The sequence below is a fragment of the Nyctereutes procyonoides genome, unplaced genomic scaffold (assembly GCF_905146905.1).
Source record: "Nyctereutes procyonoides isolate TBG_1078 unplaced genomic scaffold, NYPRO_anot_genome, whole genome shotgun sequence".
Lineage (NCBI taxonomy): Eukaryota > Metazoa > Chordata > Mammalia > Carnivora > Canidae > Nyctereutes > Nyctereutes procyonoides.
In genome coordinates this window covers 22,216,117-22,234,988 of record NW_026575135.1, presented here as the reverse complement: position 1 = coordinate 22,234,988, position 18,872 = coordinate 22,216,117, and the positions used below count along the sequence as shown (strand labels likewise).

Below are 18,872 nucleotides of genomic sequence, written 5' to 3'. Positions count from 1 at the left end.
CTTCATGCACCCCAGACCCACTTTGGCAGCGCTGGGCTCTAAATACTTGTCCTCCTGGTCATCTACCCTGATTTGCCCTATGTTCTAACCTTGGCTGCTCTGTCCATGGGCTTATCTATGTGTTGTCAGAGCTCTTTGGTGCCTGACTAAACCCAGAGGATCTCCCCAGTCATTGCTGCAGAGTGGAGCTCCAGCCTCCACATCGTATTGGAGGGGTCCTAGTGTGGAGCCCTTGCTCCTCATCATCCTGGGGTTCCCAGCAGGTATGGGTTCCCAGAAAGGGGCCCTCGATTTGGTGGAGCTCATTTCCCTATCAGTTTGGAGGCTGGTGGGAGGGGGAGACCCTCCCACTCCTGCTGTTGTCCTGCAGAGCTGCTAAGGATCTCACACATAGGGAGGCTCTCACTCCAAAGCCCTTCCTGAGAATGTGGCAGGCCTTTGGAGGATACAGAGGAGCTAGGACCACACAGTTTCTCTTCTACAAACTCCCCTAGATTCCCTCTTCACAGCCTTTCCCTGGCCTTGTCCACCCTTGTTCCCTATCCATCACACCGTTGGCCAGTCAGTCCCTTCCTCATCCCATCCTGCCCCATGCTGGACTCAGGGCATCCTGTGTCCCAACATCTGAGCTAGATGCAGTGAGCTGAGTCCAGGAGGCACAGGCTTGGGGATAGGCCCGGGCTGGGGGTGAGGATGAGGGACAGCCCCTAGCTCATGCACCTTTGGAAAAGCCTGCAGCACTGACCCCTTATGCACCCTTGTGGAGGCCCGGGGGGCAGGTGAACAAAGGAGTTGGGTGGGGATGAGAGGGCAGCAGCTCCTTAGAAGGGAAGCAAGGAAACAGAACAGGGCTGGGTGCTGAGCACACAGACGCTGGATTTGAGGCTTTGATATTTTCTTGGTCTGGATTTGTTGGTTTTTTGTTTTTTGTTTTTTGTTTTTTTTTACTTTCCTAGTAAAGTTCTTTCCTTATAAAGTCTTAACATTGTCCCCTTACACCCAGCCCCGAGGACAAAGGGGGTATTTGTGAGAGAAGAGTCAGGGCTAGGAGGCCCTCCTGGCTGGTGAAGGCCTGGCTGACAGAAGGGAGGAGGAGGGAGGATTGTTGAGCAGTGGTTCAGAGGTGCTCCCTAACATTCTCTTACCAAGCTATGACCCCAGAAGGGCTTGCTTCCACCGGTGGAAAGAGGCTGAGACAAGACATGATACGTAGGTGGGAAAAAAAACCCTTGCTGTGGGTGGCATCTGCCCCCGCAGAACCTCTTCACACATTGCACCTGTGGGGAGGAAGAAGGAAGGAGAAAGAGGTCCTCACCACATGCTAGCAGCTGTGGTGTAGGACTAGTGGTGTGTAGAGGGGTGCCATCAGGGCCCCGTGGGGCTCCTGAGAGCTCTGCTCAACAGCACCACCCAGCCTTCCCAGAAAAAGGACCTAGTGCAGTAGAAAAGTACAGTTGTCACCTGAGAATAGGCAGGTGTACATGTGTGTGAGTGTGCACATGTGAGCATGCATCCTTGGATTTGGCCATCTGTGGAGGTGTGTGTGTGTGAGGTGAGAATCTATGGCAAGACCTGCTGGGAGGATGAAGCTCGGAGAATTCTGGGGGCTGAAGGGTGCCCATGATGGCTGTTATCTTTTTCCATCGCAAGGAATGATGAGCCGTTTGCAGAAAAGTCTTAAAAGGCCATGGGGACAGATGATAGATGTATTTATTTTCTCAGGCTCACCATTTCCTAAGGTGACCCTGCAGCTGTTAACCGTCCTTGCTTAAAGTTTCCAACAACCGGGTCCCCTCCCCCAGTCATCCTATCAGGGCTTCCTCCAGAGAACAGACCATGGTGCGTTTTGTTGGCTCCCTGGGGGCCTCAGGGGCCCGTGAGACTGAGTAGGATCCTATAGAGCAGCTGGGGGCAGGGGTGCGGGGTCAGGGTACTTGGCGTGGGGTACGGGGGCCGGGGCAGCACCTATGTAGATCTGTTGCAGGGGTATTTGCAGAAATTCAGTAAACTGTAGATAATGCCCTTGTTTTCAGAACCAATACACAAGTGAACATGGCCTGGATAGCATATAAAATGCCAAACCAAGTTTTCAGTATGTGCTCAAAAAAATAAAATAAAATAAAATAAAATAAAATAAAACCAAAAGGAAAAAAAAAAAGAATCAATGGATATGCTGGCTAAATGGGCCCTTGGAGAAGCTTTAGAAGGTAGGGCATCCAAATGCAACTGGAGTGAGTTAGACCAAGCACAATGGCATGGGTGCGTTAAGGAGACCTGGCCTGTGTCTCCTTCCTCCTTAGCTCTTTTCGTGATGGTTACACATGCCCTATGACACTGTGCTTTCCTTTCCAGTGCCTTCTTTTCTGAATAGGATGTGAGAGCGGGATCCTTCTTCCCCATGTGTGTCACATGCGGTCTTTGCAAAATTGACATTCACATTACCTTTAAAGACTGGACATCACGAAGGACGCCTGTAACTTAGGCTGGGCCTCACCTGCCCAAATGTCAGGAGAGCCTGCTGGCTTTTTAGAGCCAAGGGGCCAGTGCTGTGCATTTCAGCTTTTCTGTAACCATTAGAGCATGTGAGCATCTACAGGACAGACACCAAAACCCACACCTTGCTCTCTCCTGGCCTCTGCGCTGTGTATTATTACAGGGCTCTGGGTTGGAAAAGTAGACAAGAGGAGGGAGCCCAGCTATGAGGGCACTAGAAAAGAATTTGCTGTGTGGAAAGGGGCTCATCTGTAAAAACTTTGGTGAAAAAAAAAAAAAACTTTGGTGAAATCCAGCTCACATCTAGAAGTAAAAGAAGTCTCCTGAGACCCTGAAAGTCAGGTTATATCCATCTCTGTAACTTTAATCCACCGGTGCCAGGAGGCTCTAATCCATAGACAGATCATGGCAGGCAGAATAATGGCCTCTCCCAAATGTTCACACTTGAATCCCTAGAACCCGTGGATATGTTCTTTTACTTGACAAAAATGTGAATGTGGCTAAGGACTTATTGCATTTGGTAAAACGTCCAAGAGGTATTGAATAATAAGAATAATAGCAGGCATCTCTGTCTAAATGTTTATTTTAATGGAAGTGGTTTTAGTATTTCACCATTGAGGACAATATTTGCTGTTAGGTTTTAGTAAAAAGTCTTTATTATATTCCAGCAGTTTTCCTCTTTTTCATTTTTACTTAGAATTTTTATTAGGAATTGTATTAAATTTTGCTGGCTCTAAATATTAAATATGGGAGCTTTTCTTCTTTTCCTGTAGTTTTGACTAGATTAAATGGCATAGAAATTATCATTATTTGAGAATAAATAAAACTTGGGTGTCTGGGTGGTTGGTTTAGTTAAGCATCTGACTTTAGCTCAGATCATAATCTCAGGGTCCTGGAATTGAGCCCCATTTCAGACTCCCTGCTCAGTGAGGAGTCTGCTTCTCTCTCTCCCTCTGCCCCTCCCCCCTGCTTGTTCTCTCTCTTTCTCTCTCTCAAAAAAAAAAAAGTAAGAATAGATAAATCTTAGTTCTGTTCCCCTTTGAATGCAGTCTTTCCAAAAATAGGTCTATAATCGCCTTCTTATTCTAATCTTTTCTAAGGTAGGTTGAGCTATTCAAGCTTTCTTCTTTCTCTTGGGCCAGTTTTGGTCATTTACATTTTTCTTGAAATGTATCCATTTCCTCTAAATTTTCTTTTCTTTTTTAAAGATTTTATTTATTTATTCATGAGAGACATAGAGAGAGAGGCAGAGACATAGGCAGAGGGAGAAGCAGGCTCATGCAGGGAGCCCGATGTGGGACTTGATCCCCAGACCCTGGGATCAGGTCCTAGGCCCAAGGCAAATGCTCAACCACTGAGCCATCCAGGCGTCCCGCATCCCTCCTCTAAATTTTCAAGTTAGTCGATGAGAAATTTTAAGTTGCACATTTATATACTTTTTTTTAATGTTTTGTTTCTCGGAACTAATCTTGCCTTTTTTACTCTTTTTTTTCTCTGTGCTTATAAAAGGTTTGTCTACTTTATTAGCCCTTTTATTTTTAATTTTTTATTTATTTTTTATTTTTTTAATTTTTTTTTATTCATAATAGTCACACACAGAGAGAGAGAGGCAGAGACATAGGCAGAGGGAGAAGCGGGCTCCATGCACCGGGGAGCCCGACGCGGGACTCGATCCTCGGTCTCCAGGATCGCGCCCTGGGCCAAAGGCAGGCGCCAAACCGCTGCGCCACCCAGGGATCAGGCGCCTGCCTTTGGCCCAGGGCGCGATCCTGGAGACCGAGGATCGAGTCCCGCGTCGGGCTCCCGGTGCATGGAGCCCGCTTCTCCCTCTGCCTATGTCTCTGCCTCTCTCTCTCTCTCTGTGTGTGTGACTATCATGAATAAATAAAATTTTTTTAAAAAAGATTTTACTTATTTATTTGAGAGTGAGCACTAGCGAGGCAGCGGCAGAGAGAGTAGCAGAGGGAGGAGAAGCAGGTTCCCTGCCATGCAGGGTTCAATCCCAATCCCAGGTGCTGCGCTTGATCCCAGGACCCTGAGATCATGACCCAAGCTGAAGGCAGATTCTTAACCCACTGAGCCACACAGGTGCCCCTTTATTAGCCCTTTTAAAGAACTTTTTAAATTTTATGCTTTTTAGTAAAAACAAACAAAAGTTTGTTCTCTATTTCATTCATGTCAGCTTTTAATATTTCCTGATTAATTTTGGTTTCTTACTCTTTTTATAATTTATTGAACTAAGTACTCCCCTAATTCTCTCTCTCTCTCTCCCTCTCTCTCTCTCTCTCTCTCTCTTTAAGCTTCCTATCTTATAGCATTTCAGAGATACAGGGTAATTAAGAGGGTATCCAGTCTTACACTATTTTTTCATTCAGTGTTTACATTTTGTAAATACTATAATGTTGTTCTCTTTTAAAACCAGCTTTACAATATTGTAATTTACATGCAATAAATTTCATAAATTTTAAGTGTACAATCCTATGAGTTTTGATAAATGTATTCAGTCACATAACCACTACCACAATCAAGATACAGAAGATTCCCATCACCCCAAAAGTTCCCTCCTAACCCTTTGCAAGCAATCTTCACACCACTTCTAGCCGGCAACTTAAATTCCCCTTGTCGGGTACCAGTATTACAGAAAGAAGTGGCTTCCTGTTGATCTCTCTGGTACTCCTTTCCCATGTCTTTATTTTGAATCTTTCTTGACCACTTTGCTTTAAGTATATTTCTTCTAAGTAGTATTGACCAGAATTTGATTTATAACAAAGTCACAGAGTCTTTTAATGGAATAATTCAGTCCACTCATATATTTTTTAAGATTTTATTTATTCTTGAGAGACAGAGAGGCAGAGACATAAACAGAGGGAGAAGCAGGCTCCTCATAGGAAGCCCAATGTGGGACTCAATCCCTGGACCTGGGATCACACCCTGAGCCAAAGGCAGATGCTCAACCGCTGAGCCACCCAGGCGTCCCCACTCATTTTTATTATACTGAGTGATGTATTTGATTTATTTCCATCTTACTTGTTTTTTTTTTTTAATTTATTTTTTTTAATTTATTTATTTATGATAGTCACACACACACACAGAGAGAGAGAGGCAGAGACACAGGCAGAGGGAGAAGCAGGCTCCATGCACCGGGAGCCCGACGTGGGATTCGATCCCAGGTCTCCAGGATCGCGCCCTGGGCCAAAGGCAGGCGCCAAACCGCTGCGCCACCTAGGGATCCCCCATCTTACTTGTTTTTAAATGTGTAAACATTGTTGTGAACTCTTCTTTTCTTTACCTTTGCTGGATTGAATGAATAGCCATTCATCCCATTTTCTCCATGTTAATTTGGAGTTTGTCATTCTATTAATAGTTGCCATCCCTTGCTTGTCCTGTTCTCTTAAATAGATGCACATGATTGTTCTAGTATGTGACAACAGAACTATTTCCATCATACTCTACTTATCTTCTACTTCCTCCCCACTGTCTAAGATATGGCCTTTAGATTACTTTCACTACCTTTCTCCTCCTCCTCCTCCACCTCCTCCTCCTCCTCCCCCCTCAGATCTTCAGATCTTGGAACACTCACTTTCCCTCACTGCCTGATTTCAGAGTTCTACTGAGATAAGTTAGCCCTTATTAGAATTTCCCTCTCATATTCCTTGTTTCAAGAGTATTTAGCATTTATGTGACATGTATAAATATATAGAAATATAGATATAAATATATAGATCATGGTTCGTTACACTTCACTGTTTTCTTTCCTCTTCCCTTGACCTTCCCCTATCTTGAAGTCTGTTCTAATTCATTTGTTGTTTCATTAAGAGTCTCTTCTTCAAAGAATTTCTCACATGAGACAATGAGTGATTTTTGTAAATTTTCACCTATCTTTCTTTCCCCCTTTGTTAGGTCCTGGTTGCAGGCCTTTTCTTTCATTACCTAACGTTCAGTTTTGCTGTCTCAATTGACTTTGAGGGTTGCAAATAAGAACAACTCTCCTTTTTGCCTGGAAATGTGTAACATGTCCCCTATCCTTAGAGTTCAGGAATTTTAACCAAGTATAGGGCTAAGTCTTTTTTCAGCTCAGGGACATCTCATGTTATTATTTAATTATAACATCTCCTCTCCTATTGCTTTTCTCCTGGAACTCCTCAATTTGCCAGTTAAATCTCCTGAGTCTGTTTCAGTCTCCCGTCTTTCACCACATAATTTGCATCTCCATATCTTTGTTACATGTTTTGAGATATTTCATCTGTTTAATTTTCAGGACCTCTTGTGGGGTTTCAGCAGTGACCATCCTTTCTTTTGCTTGATGTATGTAAATTTTTAGTTCTGATATCACAGTTTCTAGTTCAGGGAAATCTTTTGTGGTTGACCTTCACACATTACCTCCCCCGGGCTCTCAATCACTCAGAGATGCATTTGTTTCCTCCAGCAGGTCTCTCCGCCCTCTGATTTGTCTGCATTCTCCTGGCCTTGAAGGCTGAGAAGGCTGAGAAATTCAATCCACCTGCTAGTGTTTTAGAGCGCTGGAGAGACTCAGCAAAGCCATTGATTGTTCCTGGGAAGCCAGCGGTTTCTGGGACCTGCTGCCTTCCTGAAGGTCCTTTTTCTTGGCTCTGAGGCTGTTCTCCAGACACTCGTCTGCAGGAAATTCTCTCTGCCAGGAACTTAGCACAGCCCATTTAAAGTTTGTCCTCTATAGCTGGGAGTTGTCAGAGGGGTTGTAGAAGGGAGTTTCATTAGGCTTCTTTTTTTTATTTAATATTTTATTTTATTTTATTTTATTTTATTTTATTTTATTTTATTTTAAAGATTTTATTTACTCATGAGAGACATAGACAGAGGGAGAAGCAGGCTCCTCACAGGGAGCCCAATGTGGGACTCAATCCCTGGACTCAGGATCATGCCTTGAGCCGAAGGGAGACGCTCGAACGCTGAGCCATCCAGGCGTCCCTTACTAGGCTTTCCATATACCCAGACTCCCCTTGCTCTAAGTAGTCTCAATATTATTGACAGACACAGCGATAATCACCAGAAGATTTAAAAACAGAAGACAGTAGGTGCCTCTGGGAACTACAAGTGGAAGTAGGAATGGGGTCCCTCCCCACCTACAAGTAATCCTTAAGAACTTCCTATCACTGAACATTTGACCGTCCCAGAGACCCTTCCTCTTCGGGTCTTGGCTTTTTCCCCCCATACTAGGATTTCTCAACCTCAGCACCTTTAACTTTTGGGGACAGAAACTCTGTATGGTGTGAGTGGCTGGCCTGTGTGTTGTAGGACATTCAGCAGCATCCCTGGCCACTACCCACTATACATCAATAGCACACACTCCCCAGCTGTGACAACCAAGCATGTCTCTGCACATTGCCAAATGTTTCCTGGAAGGCAAAGTCACTTCTAGTGGAGAACCACTATTGTATAGCTTTCAGTTCTATTTAATTTTTTTAAACATATGCTCACACTATTCCTATAATTAAACATTTAACAGGTCATGAGACAGAGAAGAAAATATGAAGCAGTTGTGAGGAAACAGAAACCAGAAGTTGAGACTTTACAGTAGAGGAGAAGGAAGCAAATTAGCAAAGTAGGAAAAAATTGGGAATAAATAAACAGAAACCCTGTCAGAGAGTCATAGGACGGGAGGAGCAGGAATGGGGAGACCCACATACTCCTGTCACCAAGGTACCCAGCAATGTTGTGATTGTAGATACCAAATTCAGCAAGAGTCTGCAGAGGCCCAGTCATACCATAGCCACTGTTTGGGTGATCCCTATTCCATTTGGCTTCCTACCTGCCCCAGGTGTCCTAACAATAAACATCCCTTCACTTAAGCAAGGCTAAATAAGTGTATTCCTTACAAACAAAGCCCCATAGACTTAGTGTCCAATGATGAGAGGGGCTCTCCACTGTTTGTTGCCAGTAATATATTCACTTCTTAGCATCACACTTTAAGAAAGACTCTGCTCAAGAAAAACAGTGGGAACAATGAGTAGGCTGCAAATAAGGTCTGTAAAAGGAACTCCAGAAAGCTTTTCCCTGGAAGGGGGAAAAAAAGACTTAGGCCATCTATCAGGGCTGTCATGTGGAGGGAAACGGGTAATTATATGATTGTAGCTCAGAGGCAGAACTGATGACAAAAGTAACAGGGAGGGAGATTTTGGCTCCAAATTTAAAAATCTCTCTCAAAAAGAAAGATTGGAAATGAGCACTTGCTAAAGTAGTGAGCTGCCTATTCCTGGAAATGTTCAAGAAGAAGCTGGTAGGGTGGCTCCTCCAGTGGATATAAGTTTGGGCCAGATCTTTCCACCTCCTCCCATCTATAGAATTCTAGAAATGTAAAAGCCTGGCTAGAGGCACACACCAAGCAGGAACACTGTACAAATGGCATAATAGTGCATTTAAGTTAGAGGAGGGTGGCTGTTGGAAGAGTTGAGCAATAAGGGAAGATCTCAGAGGTTCAGCATCTTCCACTGGCCCTGGTGTGCTGGTCTTTCCCCCACAGAATTTTTTTTTAAGATTTTATTTATTTATTCATGAGAGACAGAGAGAGAGAGAGAGAGAGAGAGAGGCAGAGACACAGGCAGAAGGAGAAGCAGGCTCCAGGCAGGGAGCCTGATGCGGGACTCGATCCCAGGACTCCAGCATCATGTCCTGGGCCGAAGGCAAGTCCTAAACCGCCAAGCCACCCAGGGATCCCTCCCCCACAGAATTAGTCAGAACTCGTGGTTGCAAGAGATAGAAAAATCTAACTTAGAATGACTTAAGCAAAAAAGAAAATGTATTAGCTTACATAACCAAAAAGTTCAGGAGGCAAATCTAGCTCTGGGCATGTCTGGATCCAAGTTTCGAATAAAATCATTAAGATTTGGTCTCTCTCCATGTCCCGGCTCTGTTTCCCTCCTTATAGCCTAAACAAGCTTGGAAGTTTAGACTCCTCTTGACAGAGTACAGAGCAAGGCCAAAGATGGAGGGGTCTTGGCTGGACGGCTTCCTAGGCCCCTCCCCACCTACAAGTAATCCTTAAGAACTTCCTATCACTGAACATTTGACCGTCCCAGAGACCCTTCCTCTTCGGGTCTTGGCTTATCCCCTATCTTCCCATCTGGGATCTCAGGAAGAGGGGAAAAGCTGAGGCTTCACCGGGTTCTGGTGGCTTCCCCTAGTGATCCACCCTTGGGCAGGGCACTCCTTATGGCTGGAATCTTACACCAGTCAGGGAATGGAGGCCACTAAGGAAAGCAACCCTGGAGATACAGAAACGAAAAGACTTGCCAGGTATTTGGAAACAAGTTGACCAGCTGGAGAGATGAGGCAAGGGGGTCCTCGGAAGGTGTATCTGGCTGCCCCGATTTATTTTTTTCCTAGACGCAGGGGTCAGTTAGGAAGTTGCCACGATCCCGGCCTTCAGTCCAGAAGGCCCCGGCTAGGGCACGAGCCTCAGAGACAGACAAGACAGACAGTGAGATAAATCAAAAGGTTGTAGGGAAGAAGGAAAGTAAAAGATAACAGGCTTCGCGGACCGGATGGAAAATAAGGTTCAAACTGCACCCAGCTCCAGACGGAGCGAATCCGCTACATTCCGTGAACCAGGAGGCGCCGTTCAGGGATCCGCAGGGTCCCGGCTCCGCGGAGTCGTGGGGCGGGGCAGATTCCCGGGCAAGCGAGCGGGGAAACTTACAGGACTACATTTCCCAGCGTGCCACGGACCGGGCAGCTTTACGCACGCGCAGGAGTTGTGGCAAGACCGCGTGGTGCCAGGCGGGGGTGCTGGGGGGAGGGTGATCTTGAGCGAGCCGAGATCCTCGCAGCCTGGGAGAGCGGGTGTGAAGGCGGAGTGGAAGGCCTGCGTTCGTGATGTTTGAGGCCTCGGCTGCAATTTCCGGCCCCTCCCACTGGGTTGGCGGGACCCCAGACCCCTTCTCTTACGGAGTCTGGCCCTCTCACATCCCCCAGGCCGCGGACAGAGTGGTCTTCCAACTGGCAATCCTCAGAACCCCACATCCCGCTGCCAGTGGTTCCCCGCATCCGGTGGCCCCCCCCAAAGCCACCTTCCCTCCCACACAGCCTCAGCTGCCTGTTCTTTACCACTACCGGGGCCTCTTCTGGGGGAGGCCCAGGTTGGGGTTCACAGAGGTCCGGAAACCCCGGGGCATTCAGGTTATTCTCTGTGTGCAAAGGGTCCGCTTTCTCCCTGCGACCACCAGGCCGGGCTCCAGAGCATTGTGTCCTACTCTGGTTTTCTCTGGGTCGTGAGTAGGAAGGAGAGAAATTCGGCAGTAGAAGCCTGGCTTCCGCTGTCTTCTGCCCCTGAAACCTCAGAAAGGTCTGCTAAGCCAGACTTGCCTCTACAGAAGCCCCAGGGGGAGGTGGTGTAAGCTTGAGGTTCCGGCTGGTGGCAGCACAGGCATAGAGGCCGTGGGGAGAGTACTAGGTCAGGGACTGGTGAGCTTGCAGGCTCCAGGTGATGGGAGCTGGTGGCTCTGAGTGCAAATGCTAACGATATTCCAGCAGCAGCAAGTACAGCTTGAGCCGGGCTCCAGCCTCCACCCCTAGCACACAGCCTGGCAGTTTTCATGGCACAGACTCTCTTGGTCCATCTTCCCCAGCTAGACGCCCCCAGAAGTGCTCTGTGCAGAGAGCAAAGCCCACACCCCTACCAGAGAGAGTCTGTAGAGTCTGTTGCAGATCTGGAGCCCTCTAGATAAAAATCTAAACACTTTCTGAGAAGTTTTATTTGAAAACATGGGGACACACAGAGGCAGCAGGGCATGGATTGGTATTCGCCAGCCAGAGTTCTCAAATAAGAAGCCAGGCTTGGGTTCCTCAGGTCGCTAGGTTTCAGGATCCCTCCAGACTGTGGGCTCTCATGGAGCACCACCCCCTCCGGCCCCACCTTCTGCTCTGGGGCTGTTACCTCCTCCATCACTGCCCACTTCCTATATCTGAAGGGGCACTGAAGTGTTAGGGGTAGACTTTAAGGGAGCGAGAGCAGAAAGGATCTAGTTAAAAGCCACAAGGAGGAGGAAGTGAAAAACCTGGGAGCTTGAGACCTTAGAGGAATAGATAGGAAAAAAGAGAGAGAGAGAGATGGAGAGGGAGCCACTGCCTTTGTTTCCTCCATTCCCAAGAAACTGGGGATCTACTTATTCCCCTGAGATGTCTCCCTCACAGTTCAGAAGGGGAGGTTGGGGAACATTACCTCCTGTGACTGGGCAACGGTTACCTGTCTTTGGGGGGGTGGTTGGGAGACAGTTATGCTGGGGACAGGGTAGCAGTAACCCCTGCCACACCGGAGGCTGGGCGAGGCTCATCTCATTCTGCTAGGCCCTTCATGTCAGCTGGGTGCAGGCTGGCTGTTGGCATAGGCCTGGTCTGGGAAGGAAGCTCGTGCTCTGCGGGTCTGGGCACACACTGATGCGTAGAGCTCCGGCTCTGGGCCTGAGGCCTGGGGCTTTGGCTCAGAATCCAGTACCACCTCTGAGTACTTAATAGGGGTTCCAGGGCTGGGGATGTGGCCCTGAGACGGCCGCAACTGCAGGCTGGTATAGCACATCACTTCCTCCGCAGCCTGGAGATTGAAGGCTGTTAGAAGTTCCCTGGACCTTTGGAAAAGCCCCCACTTCCTTCCCTCCCCTCTTCTCAGCCGCAACTGACTCACCATGGCGGGGCCTCTAGGAGTTGGATCCTGTTGGTCTGGCCCTGGTTCTTGAGACAGCCGACCTGGGATAGGGAACAGTACTAATCTGGTCACTTCTGGTTCCTCCTCTTGCAATCCCTCATCCCACCCACCCAGGACGTGCGTGGCCTCTGTGCCCCTCCCCTCTGCCAGCTTCCTACCAGTCTGAAGATAAGGCAGGTTCCCATATAGGGGGACCTCTTCCACAGATCCTCCAGAGCTGCAAGAGAGAGATGACGGGATGGGTGGGGACGTCTTCGTAAGGGGGAACTCTTCGATCACCTCTCTCCGTTGTCCCCTACTCACCGTTCCTGCTTCGGATGGCTTCTGCTCTGGCCACTAGTCCATCGGAACAAGTGCGCAGCCAGCGAGATGAGAAGCAGCAGCGACACAACCGCTAAGAGGGCCCACAGTCCCCAGGCCTGGGCCACGGAGGGGATTCCTGTGGACACCAGAGGATGGAGGGTGTTACTGCCCAGCCCAACCCTCCAGGTCCTAGCAGGTGGGACATGGGAACATATGACCCCTCCTCCTCCCCCTGCCCCGCCCAGCTCACCAGGCACTAGCAGATCTGAAGTGTAGTTGTCACTTCTGCTCATGACTGCTGACATGGGAGGTGAGTCTGCAAGCCCTGTGCTGAGAGGTCAGCCTGGTTTATGGCCTGATAGCCGCTGCAGGCCCCTTTATTCTCACCCCTCCTTGGGCTTGGCCCCCACAGCTCAGCATCCCCAATACTGGTGGTGGCAGAGTCACTGGTTTCCGGGGAGGAAGGGGGAGGGGAGGGATGAGTGAAAGAACAAAGACACCGCCCTGTGCCTGCACCTGCGCCACCCAGCATCTCCTGAGTTTCCGCCCACCCCTTGTTGGCCCTACACCTTCTTTGGCCACAGAAGAGACAGGCTGGCCTGAGATTACGGTGCTACTGTGCAGGTGAGCCCATGAAGACTCCCAGAAGATAAAATAGCATGAGGCAGGACCAACGAGACAAGGAAGCCAGGCCTTAGGACTCTGAGACCATGAGAGAATGTATTCCTCACTTAGCATGCTACAAAGGGGAATGGGACAGGGATCTCTCCATGCTCTAAGGTTGACTGTAGGGGATAAGATGACCATTATCATTTTTATTATTACTGGTATAAGAATTTAGGGGAGGGGATCCCTGGGTGGCTCAGTGGTTTGGCGCCTGCCTTTGGCCCAGGGCGCGATCCTGGAGTCCCGGGATTGAGTCCTGCGTCAGGCTCTCTGCATGGAGCCTGCTTCTCCCTCCTCCTGTGTCTCTGCCTCTTTCTCTCTCTGTGTGTGTCTATCATAAATAAAAATAAATAAATCTTAAAAAAAAAAGAATTTAGGGGATAGAGGAGTTTAGATTTCCCCCTCCCAACCCACTTCATCCAAACTGTCCCTAAGAAATGCCGATCTCAAAAGTTAGTTGAATTAAAGAAAACTCTACCCCCAGTATATCCTGGGAAGCTGAGCCATTTGTTCACTTCAGGGAGTGGAGTGAGCCCTGCCCAGATACAGCCCAATCACATGGGCTGCTATTGATGTGGAAGGATTTCAAGTTCCTTAGACCACTATCTGACAATAGTGGACCCAAATTTCCTAAAGGCATCAGTCAGTTGAGAGCCATTTATCATATTATACCTGGCCCGAACCCTCTCCTTTATGTTGACTGTGCCAACTGGCTTAGGGTCAAGGTTTGGACTACACTGTTCTGCAACCAGGCTGCCTCTAGAGAGTCGGCTAGACTATGACAACTCCCCTGAGTGTGGATCTCTCCTCCCTGCCCTGCCCCCTCCATTTCTGGAAGAACAAGAAGATACACTCCCATTTCATTCATTTATTTAGTGCACATGTACCTCGTTCATTTAAGTCACATTTGCTGATTGCTTGCTAATGTGCGAAGCTCTGGAGATAGATGTGAGTGGGAAATGGCTTCTTTCCTTGATCTAATTAGAAAGATGACCCTGTGTGTCCCAGAATTAAAAGGCAGCATGGAACACAGGGAAACGCTCCAGGTTTGCCTGGAGAAGTCCTGGTGATGAAAGGTAGAGCTGGGGAGTGGGGTGCTAATGAAGCACCTGATAGGGAGACAGAAAAGCCTTGGAATCTCTGGCTTGCCTTTTACTGGATGAACTTACTTAACCTTCCTGAACCTTTGTTTCCTTATTCCTTAAAAGAGCTTAATTAGGGGGATCCCTGGGTGGCGCAGCGGTTTGGTGCCTGTCTTTGGCCCGGGGCACGATCCTGGAGACTCGGGATCGAATCCCACACTGGGCTCCCGGTGCATGGAGCCTGCTTCTCTCTCTCTCTCTCTCTCTCTCTCTCTCTCTCTCTCTCTCTCTCTCTCTCTCTGTGACTATCATAAAAAAAATAAAAAAAAAGAGCTTAATTAGGGGCGGCGCCTGGGTGGTTCAATCAGTTAAGTGCCTTCAGCTCAGTTCATGATCTTCTAGGTCCCTCAGTGGGCAGTCTGCTTCTCTCTGCCCTCCCCACCACTTGTGCTCTCTCTCTTTCAAATAAATAAATAAAATCTTTTTTGTTAAAAAAAAAAAGCTTAATTACATTTATCCGTGGGGTTGTAGTTCATTCAACAAGCGCCAGGTGCTGTGCTAAGCTGTAGCAATAAAATGATAAAAGAAATATGGCCCCTGCTCCCCTGCAATTTACAGTTCAGTGATTTTTTCTTTTTATAATGAATCTTAATGGATTAATTGATTTTTAATTAACTGGAATGGACTGAAGTGGATTTTTCCCCCAGTTTTATTGATATAAAATTGACATAGGATGGTGGTTTAAAGAAAGTACAAAGCTGCACCAATGAATAAATTAGAAGTTAAGGGCTCTGAAAAAGGAAACCCCTGAGATCTGAAGGGTGTGTAGACGTTAACTGTACAGAAAGGAAATAGCAGTGGAAGGTGCTTAAGAGAGTTAAAAATTCAAGTGCCCCAAGGTAAAAATCACTAGTAGGTAGGCATGATTCTAAGCACCTTACTTGTATTATCCCACTTAATCATAACAACTCTGTGAGGTACATTCGTATTATCATTACCTCCATTTCTCAAAGTGGAAACTGAGGCAAACAGAAAAATTAAGTAAGTTGTCCAAACTTAGCTTTCGAGTACTGGAGGCAAGATTCTAGGCCAGGCAACCAGTCCGTATTCTCCTGTGTGCCACGCTACGCAATGAATGGTGGCTGCTACCGGCATTTGCGGATTCGAGAGGGTGGGGAAGAGGAAGCCATTGTTGGAAGAGGGAACTGAAAAGAAAAAAAAGGATAAAGTATGTTAAGCCACAAGAGAGAAAAGTTCCGCGGTGAACTAGTCCGTCTACGAGCATGGGAAGGACTGACTGCACTTCATGTTCCGAACGGCTACGCAGGAGCCGCACGCGGGCCCGACGGCCTTTGCTAAAAAGCAGCCGCGCTGAGAATGAGCCCCGTGTGGTTGGCGCGCACCAGGCGCGCTGCCTGCGTAACTAGATTGAGCTGACGGACGACGCCCCGCCACACGCCGCTCGGCTCCCCGCGGCAAACGGATCGCTTCTTGGCGGACGTTGCAGTGCAAAGCAGGGAAAGTCAGCGTGCACGCGCACGCGGCACTCTCTGCCAAGGGTCCGGGGACTTTCCCCTAGGCGCAAATAAGGAACAAGTCCTCCGTCTGTAGCCTAGGAAACAGGCCTTCAGCACGCGCTGCGAACATCGCTGCACATGCTGCGCTTTTAAGGTGCAGGAGACTACCCATTTTATGATTAGGGTGAATAGGTTATTGACATGAAAACTCAAATCCGTGTTCCAGCACAATCTTATAAGGTTATAGGCTTCTAGAAGCATTCTGGCTAATAGGATCCCTAAATAGATAAGAAATGATTTCATTAAAGAAAGTTGGGCCCAAGTCCTATGCTAATAAGCTGCCCCGCCCACACACCAAATGGGTGTGACCTCCCAGCGCGTCCCGGAGCGGGACCCACGCGCCGCCCCGCGTGCGCATGCGCACTGGGGCTCCCGGCCAACCTTGGCGCCGCCGGGGCCTTCATTCTGTGGTCCGCCATGGCGGGCTCGTTCTGGCTCGCGGGTTTGCTGGGGCTGCTACTTGTGTCGGCACTGCCCGGGGTCCTCGGAGACCGCCCCAGCCCCGACCTCCGGGCACAGCCAGGTATCAGCGAGGGCTGCTGGAGGGAGGCTAGGACTGCCCCAGGGTCCCAGGCCCCAGCTCTGCTGACCCGCCTCTGCCGTCCTCCGCAGGGGACCCCGCCCAGGTCGGCCCGGAGGCCAAGGAACCGCGGCGGCCGTCGCCGCCCAAGGACCAGCGCGAACCGGCCAGGGCGGGAGCTCTGCCTTTGGGGGCGCTGTACACCGCAGCTGTCGTGGCTTTTGTGCTGTACAAGTGTTTGCAGGTGCGGGACGACCAGGGGTGGGGATGCCCCGGGCCTGAATCTCCCATGGGGGCGCTATGGTACCGTGAACAAGACATCTCTTCCGTCGGTCTGTAAAAACGAAGACCGTAGTTCTTGACTCTCCCAACACTAGGGGGTTATTTTGAGCATCCAGCGAGGCAGCAGATGTGAAGAGCCGTTGGTAAACTGTCAACAAATAATGACCACCACATTTAATGCTCCCAACAGTCCAATGAAGAAGTTAAGTCATTTGCTCAAAGTCACGCAGACCTAGTAGTAACTGGTAGGGCTGGGACTTAAACCCGGCAAGTAACTGTCCGTGTTACAAAAGTGTGGCTCCTGGTAAGATTCCAGTCTTGATACACTGTTGATTGCTATGGCCACAGTATTCAAGGCACCTGTCTTATGTTCTTAGAAAGGAGGCCTTGAGATACAAACTGACAGTACATTTTAGTGTGTCGAAATGATTGAAATGGAAAATGATACCTTCCACGGCTGTCTTCAACCCTGGCCCGACTACTTATCTGCATTGGGAAATAGAAGGCTGAACCAATTTGGAGATAGGAAATTAAAAGGGAGAGCTAATCATGATTCCAAATAGACTTGACAAGTTAGGATGAGGGACTGGATTTGATGGTGAAGTTTAAAGAGAATCGATAATAAACTCTATTTGTGGACCCCCGTACTATCTGGAAGAAACTTAATTTAGCGGTTTAGTAGTTGAATAATAAAGTTCACTTGTGTATGGTGACAACCCACTTCCCCAGTCAATGCAAGGAACAGGGTAGTGCACCTGGTCTTCTGATCAGAACAGTCCTGGAGAGTTTTATTCTCTTCTGGGCACTACTTTTAAGAATACTACATGCCCAGTAGAGCAACCAGAGAAAACCATGTCAAATGAGCACTCACTGAATAAAATTGGTAATATTAAACCAGAGGAGACATGGGGAAGGGGAGTGAGCAAGGACTATCGTCTTCAAATTCCTGAGTGGCTATCACATTGAAAAGATCTTTGGAAGGCAACATGGAAGGTGTACAAAGGAAAAATTTTGGCTTTGTATACAAACTAACAGAGCTTTATCAAACTGGAGAGCCGCTCATTCCTGGGAGTCTTTCATTAGACTGAACAACCATATATGTGGGGCATAGTGACATGTTGCTTCAGGTCCCAGGTGAGGAGCTAGACTAGATGTAATAGCGATTCTCTGAAGTAAAAACTCCATAGCTTTCTCTAATTGAAATTCTCCTCCTCCCCCTCTCACTGGCTTGGAGACTGAGGTGATGGGGAAGCTTGTTGCAGTCTAGCCCTCTCTTTCTACAGCAGGGGAAAGATGAGGCTGCAGTTCTCCAAGAGGAGGCAGGCAAGAAGGAATCATTGCAGTCAGGTAGGTTTTGCACAAGTCTGTGTTTGGTAGGGGGTCAGGGGGGCAGCAGAAGGTATAAATAACCATTGCTCTCCTTTTCTCCTTCACCCCCAGAGCAACAGCTGGCCCAACTGACACAACAGTTGGCCCAGACAGAGCAGCACCTGAACAATCTGATGGCCCAGCTGGACCCCCTTTTTGAGCGGTAAGAGCAATGACCCTGTGGCCAGGGGAACTTGTGATAGGTGGAAGAGGGGGGGACAGAGATTAGGTAGCTGCTGAGTAGGTATTTCTACAGTGTGACTACCCTGGCTGGAGCCCAGCAGGAGCTTCTGAACATGAAGCTTCAGACCATCCACCAACTGTTACAAGAGAGCAAGCCAAATAAGGGTGTGGACGTTCCAGAACCAGGTAAAGGGTTGGGAGGAGAGAGTCGGGTGGGGGTAGAGACTGTCTCTGAGATAGGAATATCCCTGATCTTTCCCCTCACAGAGGCCAACATACCCTTTCCTGAGGACTCATATATAGAGGAGGAGGAGGAGGAGGAGGAGGAGGCTGGTGACAGTCAGGCCTGGGAGGAGCCCTTAAACTGGAGCACGGAGACAAGAAATCTAGCTACTCCCTGGGAAGTGGAGCAGGGTCTAAGGAGAAGATGCAGCAAGGCTGTGGGAAGGACTGCAGGCACAGCCCCCGCCAAGGAGAAATGATAGCTGGAGGTTTAGTAAAACAGAGTCTGTTCTTGTGACTGGATAGTCCTGTGTGCTTTTTCATTCCAACTGGTCATACACACACCCATACTAGGTGCCCAAGAACAACTGGGCCTTCTTGAAAAGCTTCCCTTATTAGGATAAAAAGAGGCCACCTTCCAGTGTGAGAGCTGAGAGATAGAGGGAGCTCCAGCTCTTTTCCTTGTTCTCCTGAGGCCACCATCATGCCAGCCTTCAGGG

The 18,872-nt window shown here is 48.4% G+C and overlaps 2 protein-coding genes across 5 annotated transcripts; one reads left to right on the top strand and one right to left on the bottom strand.

The window, feature by feature from the left end:
• Positions 1-11,206: 11,206 nt before the first annotated feature.
• SIT1 (signaling threshold regulating transmembrane adaptor 1) lies at positions 11,207-17,862 on the bottom strand. Its single transcript, XM_055302680.1, has 7 exons — positions 16,625-17,862; positions 15,219-15,425; positions 12,723-12,918; positions 12,473-12,608; positions 12,328-12,386; positions 12,149-12,210; positions 11,207-12,058 (listed from the first exon to the last, which is right to left on the bottom strand). The coding sequence occupies exons 3-7, from the start codon at positions 12,775-12,777 to the stop codon at positions 11,825-11,827; spliced, it is 546 nt and encodes a 181-aa protein (XP_055158655.1). The 5' UTR covers positions 12,778-12,918; positions 15,219-15,425; positions 16,625-17,862; the 3' UTR covers positions 11,207-11,824.
• Positions 16,161-18,670, top strand: CCDC107 (coiled-coil domain containing 107). Of its 4 annotated transcripts, none has more exons than XM_055302679.1 (6): positions 16,161-16,320; positions 16,410-16,561; positions 17,886-17,946; positions 18,040-18,130; positions 18,224-18,336; positions 18,418-18,670. In XM_055302679.1, the coding sequence occupies exons 1-6, from the start codon at positions 16,215-16,217 to the stop codon at positions 18,630-18,632; spliced, it is 738 nt and encodes a 245-aa protein (XP_055158654.1). In that variant the 5' UTR covers positions 16,161-16,214; the 3' UTR covers positions 18,633-18,670. The 4 variants fall into 4 exon arrangements, with proteins under 4 accessions (XP_055158654.1, XP_055158652.1, XP_055158653.1 ...); XM_055302677.1 differs by having other exon boundaries at positions 18,212-18,336; XM_055302678.1 differs by having other exon boundaries at positions 17,883-17,946.
• Positions 18,671-18,872: the final 202 nt, after the last annotated feature.

Excerpts from the sequence above, each read along its gene's own strand:
- SIT1 (XM_055302680.1), bottom strand. The coding sequence starts at position 12,777 with ATGTCAGCAGTCATGAGCAGAAGTGACAACTACACTTCAGATCTGCTA. Across the intron at positions 12,387-12,472 it reads AGCCATCCGAAGCAGGAACG|CTCTGGAGGATCTGTGGAAG; the intron begins GTGAGTAGGGGA and ends TCTCTCTTGCAG. Across the intron at positions 12,059-12,148 it reads CTCCTAGAGGCCCCGCCATG|GCTGCGGAGGAAGTGATGTG; the intron begins GTGAGTCAGTTG and ends TTCAATCTCCAG.
- CCDC107 (XM_055302676.1), top strand. The coding sequence starts at position 16,215 with ATGGCGGGCTCGTTCTGGCTCGCGGGTTTGCTGGGGCTGCTACTTGTG. Across the intron at positions 16,321-16,409 it reads CGACCTCCGGGCACAGCCAG|GGGACCCCGCCCAGGTCGGC; the intron begins GTATCAGCGAGG and ends CGTCCTCCGCAG. Across the intron at positions 18,131-18,211 it reads CTGGACCCCCTTTTTGAGCG|GTATTTCTACAGTGTGACTA; the intron begins GTAAGAGCAATG and ends GCTGCTGAGTAG.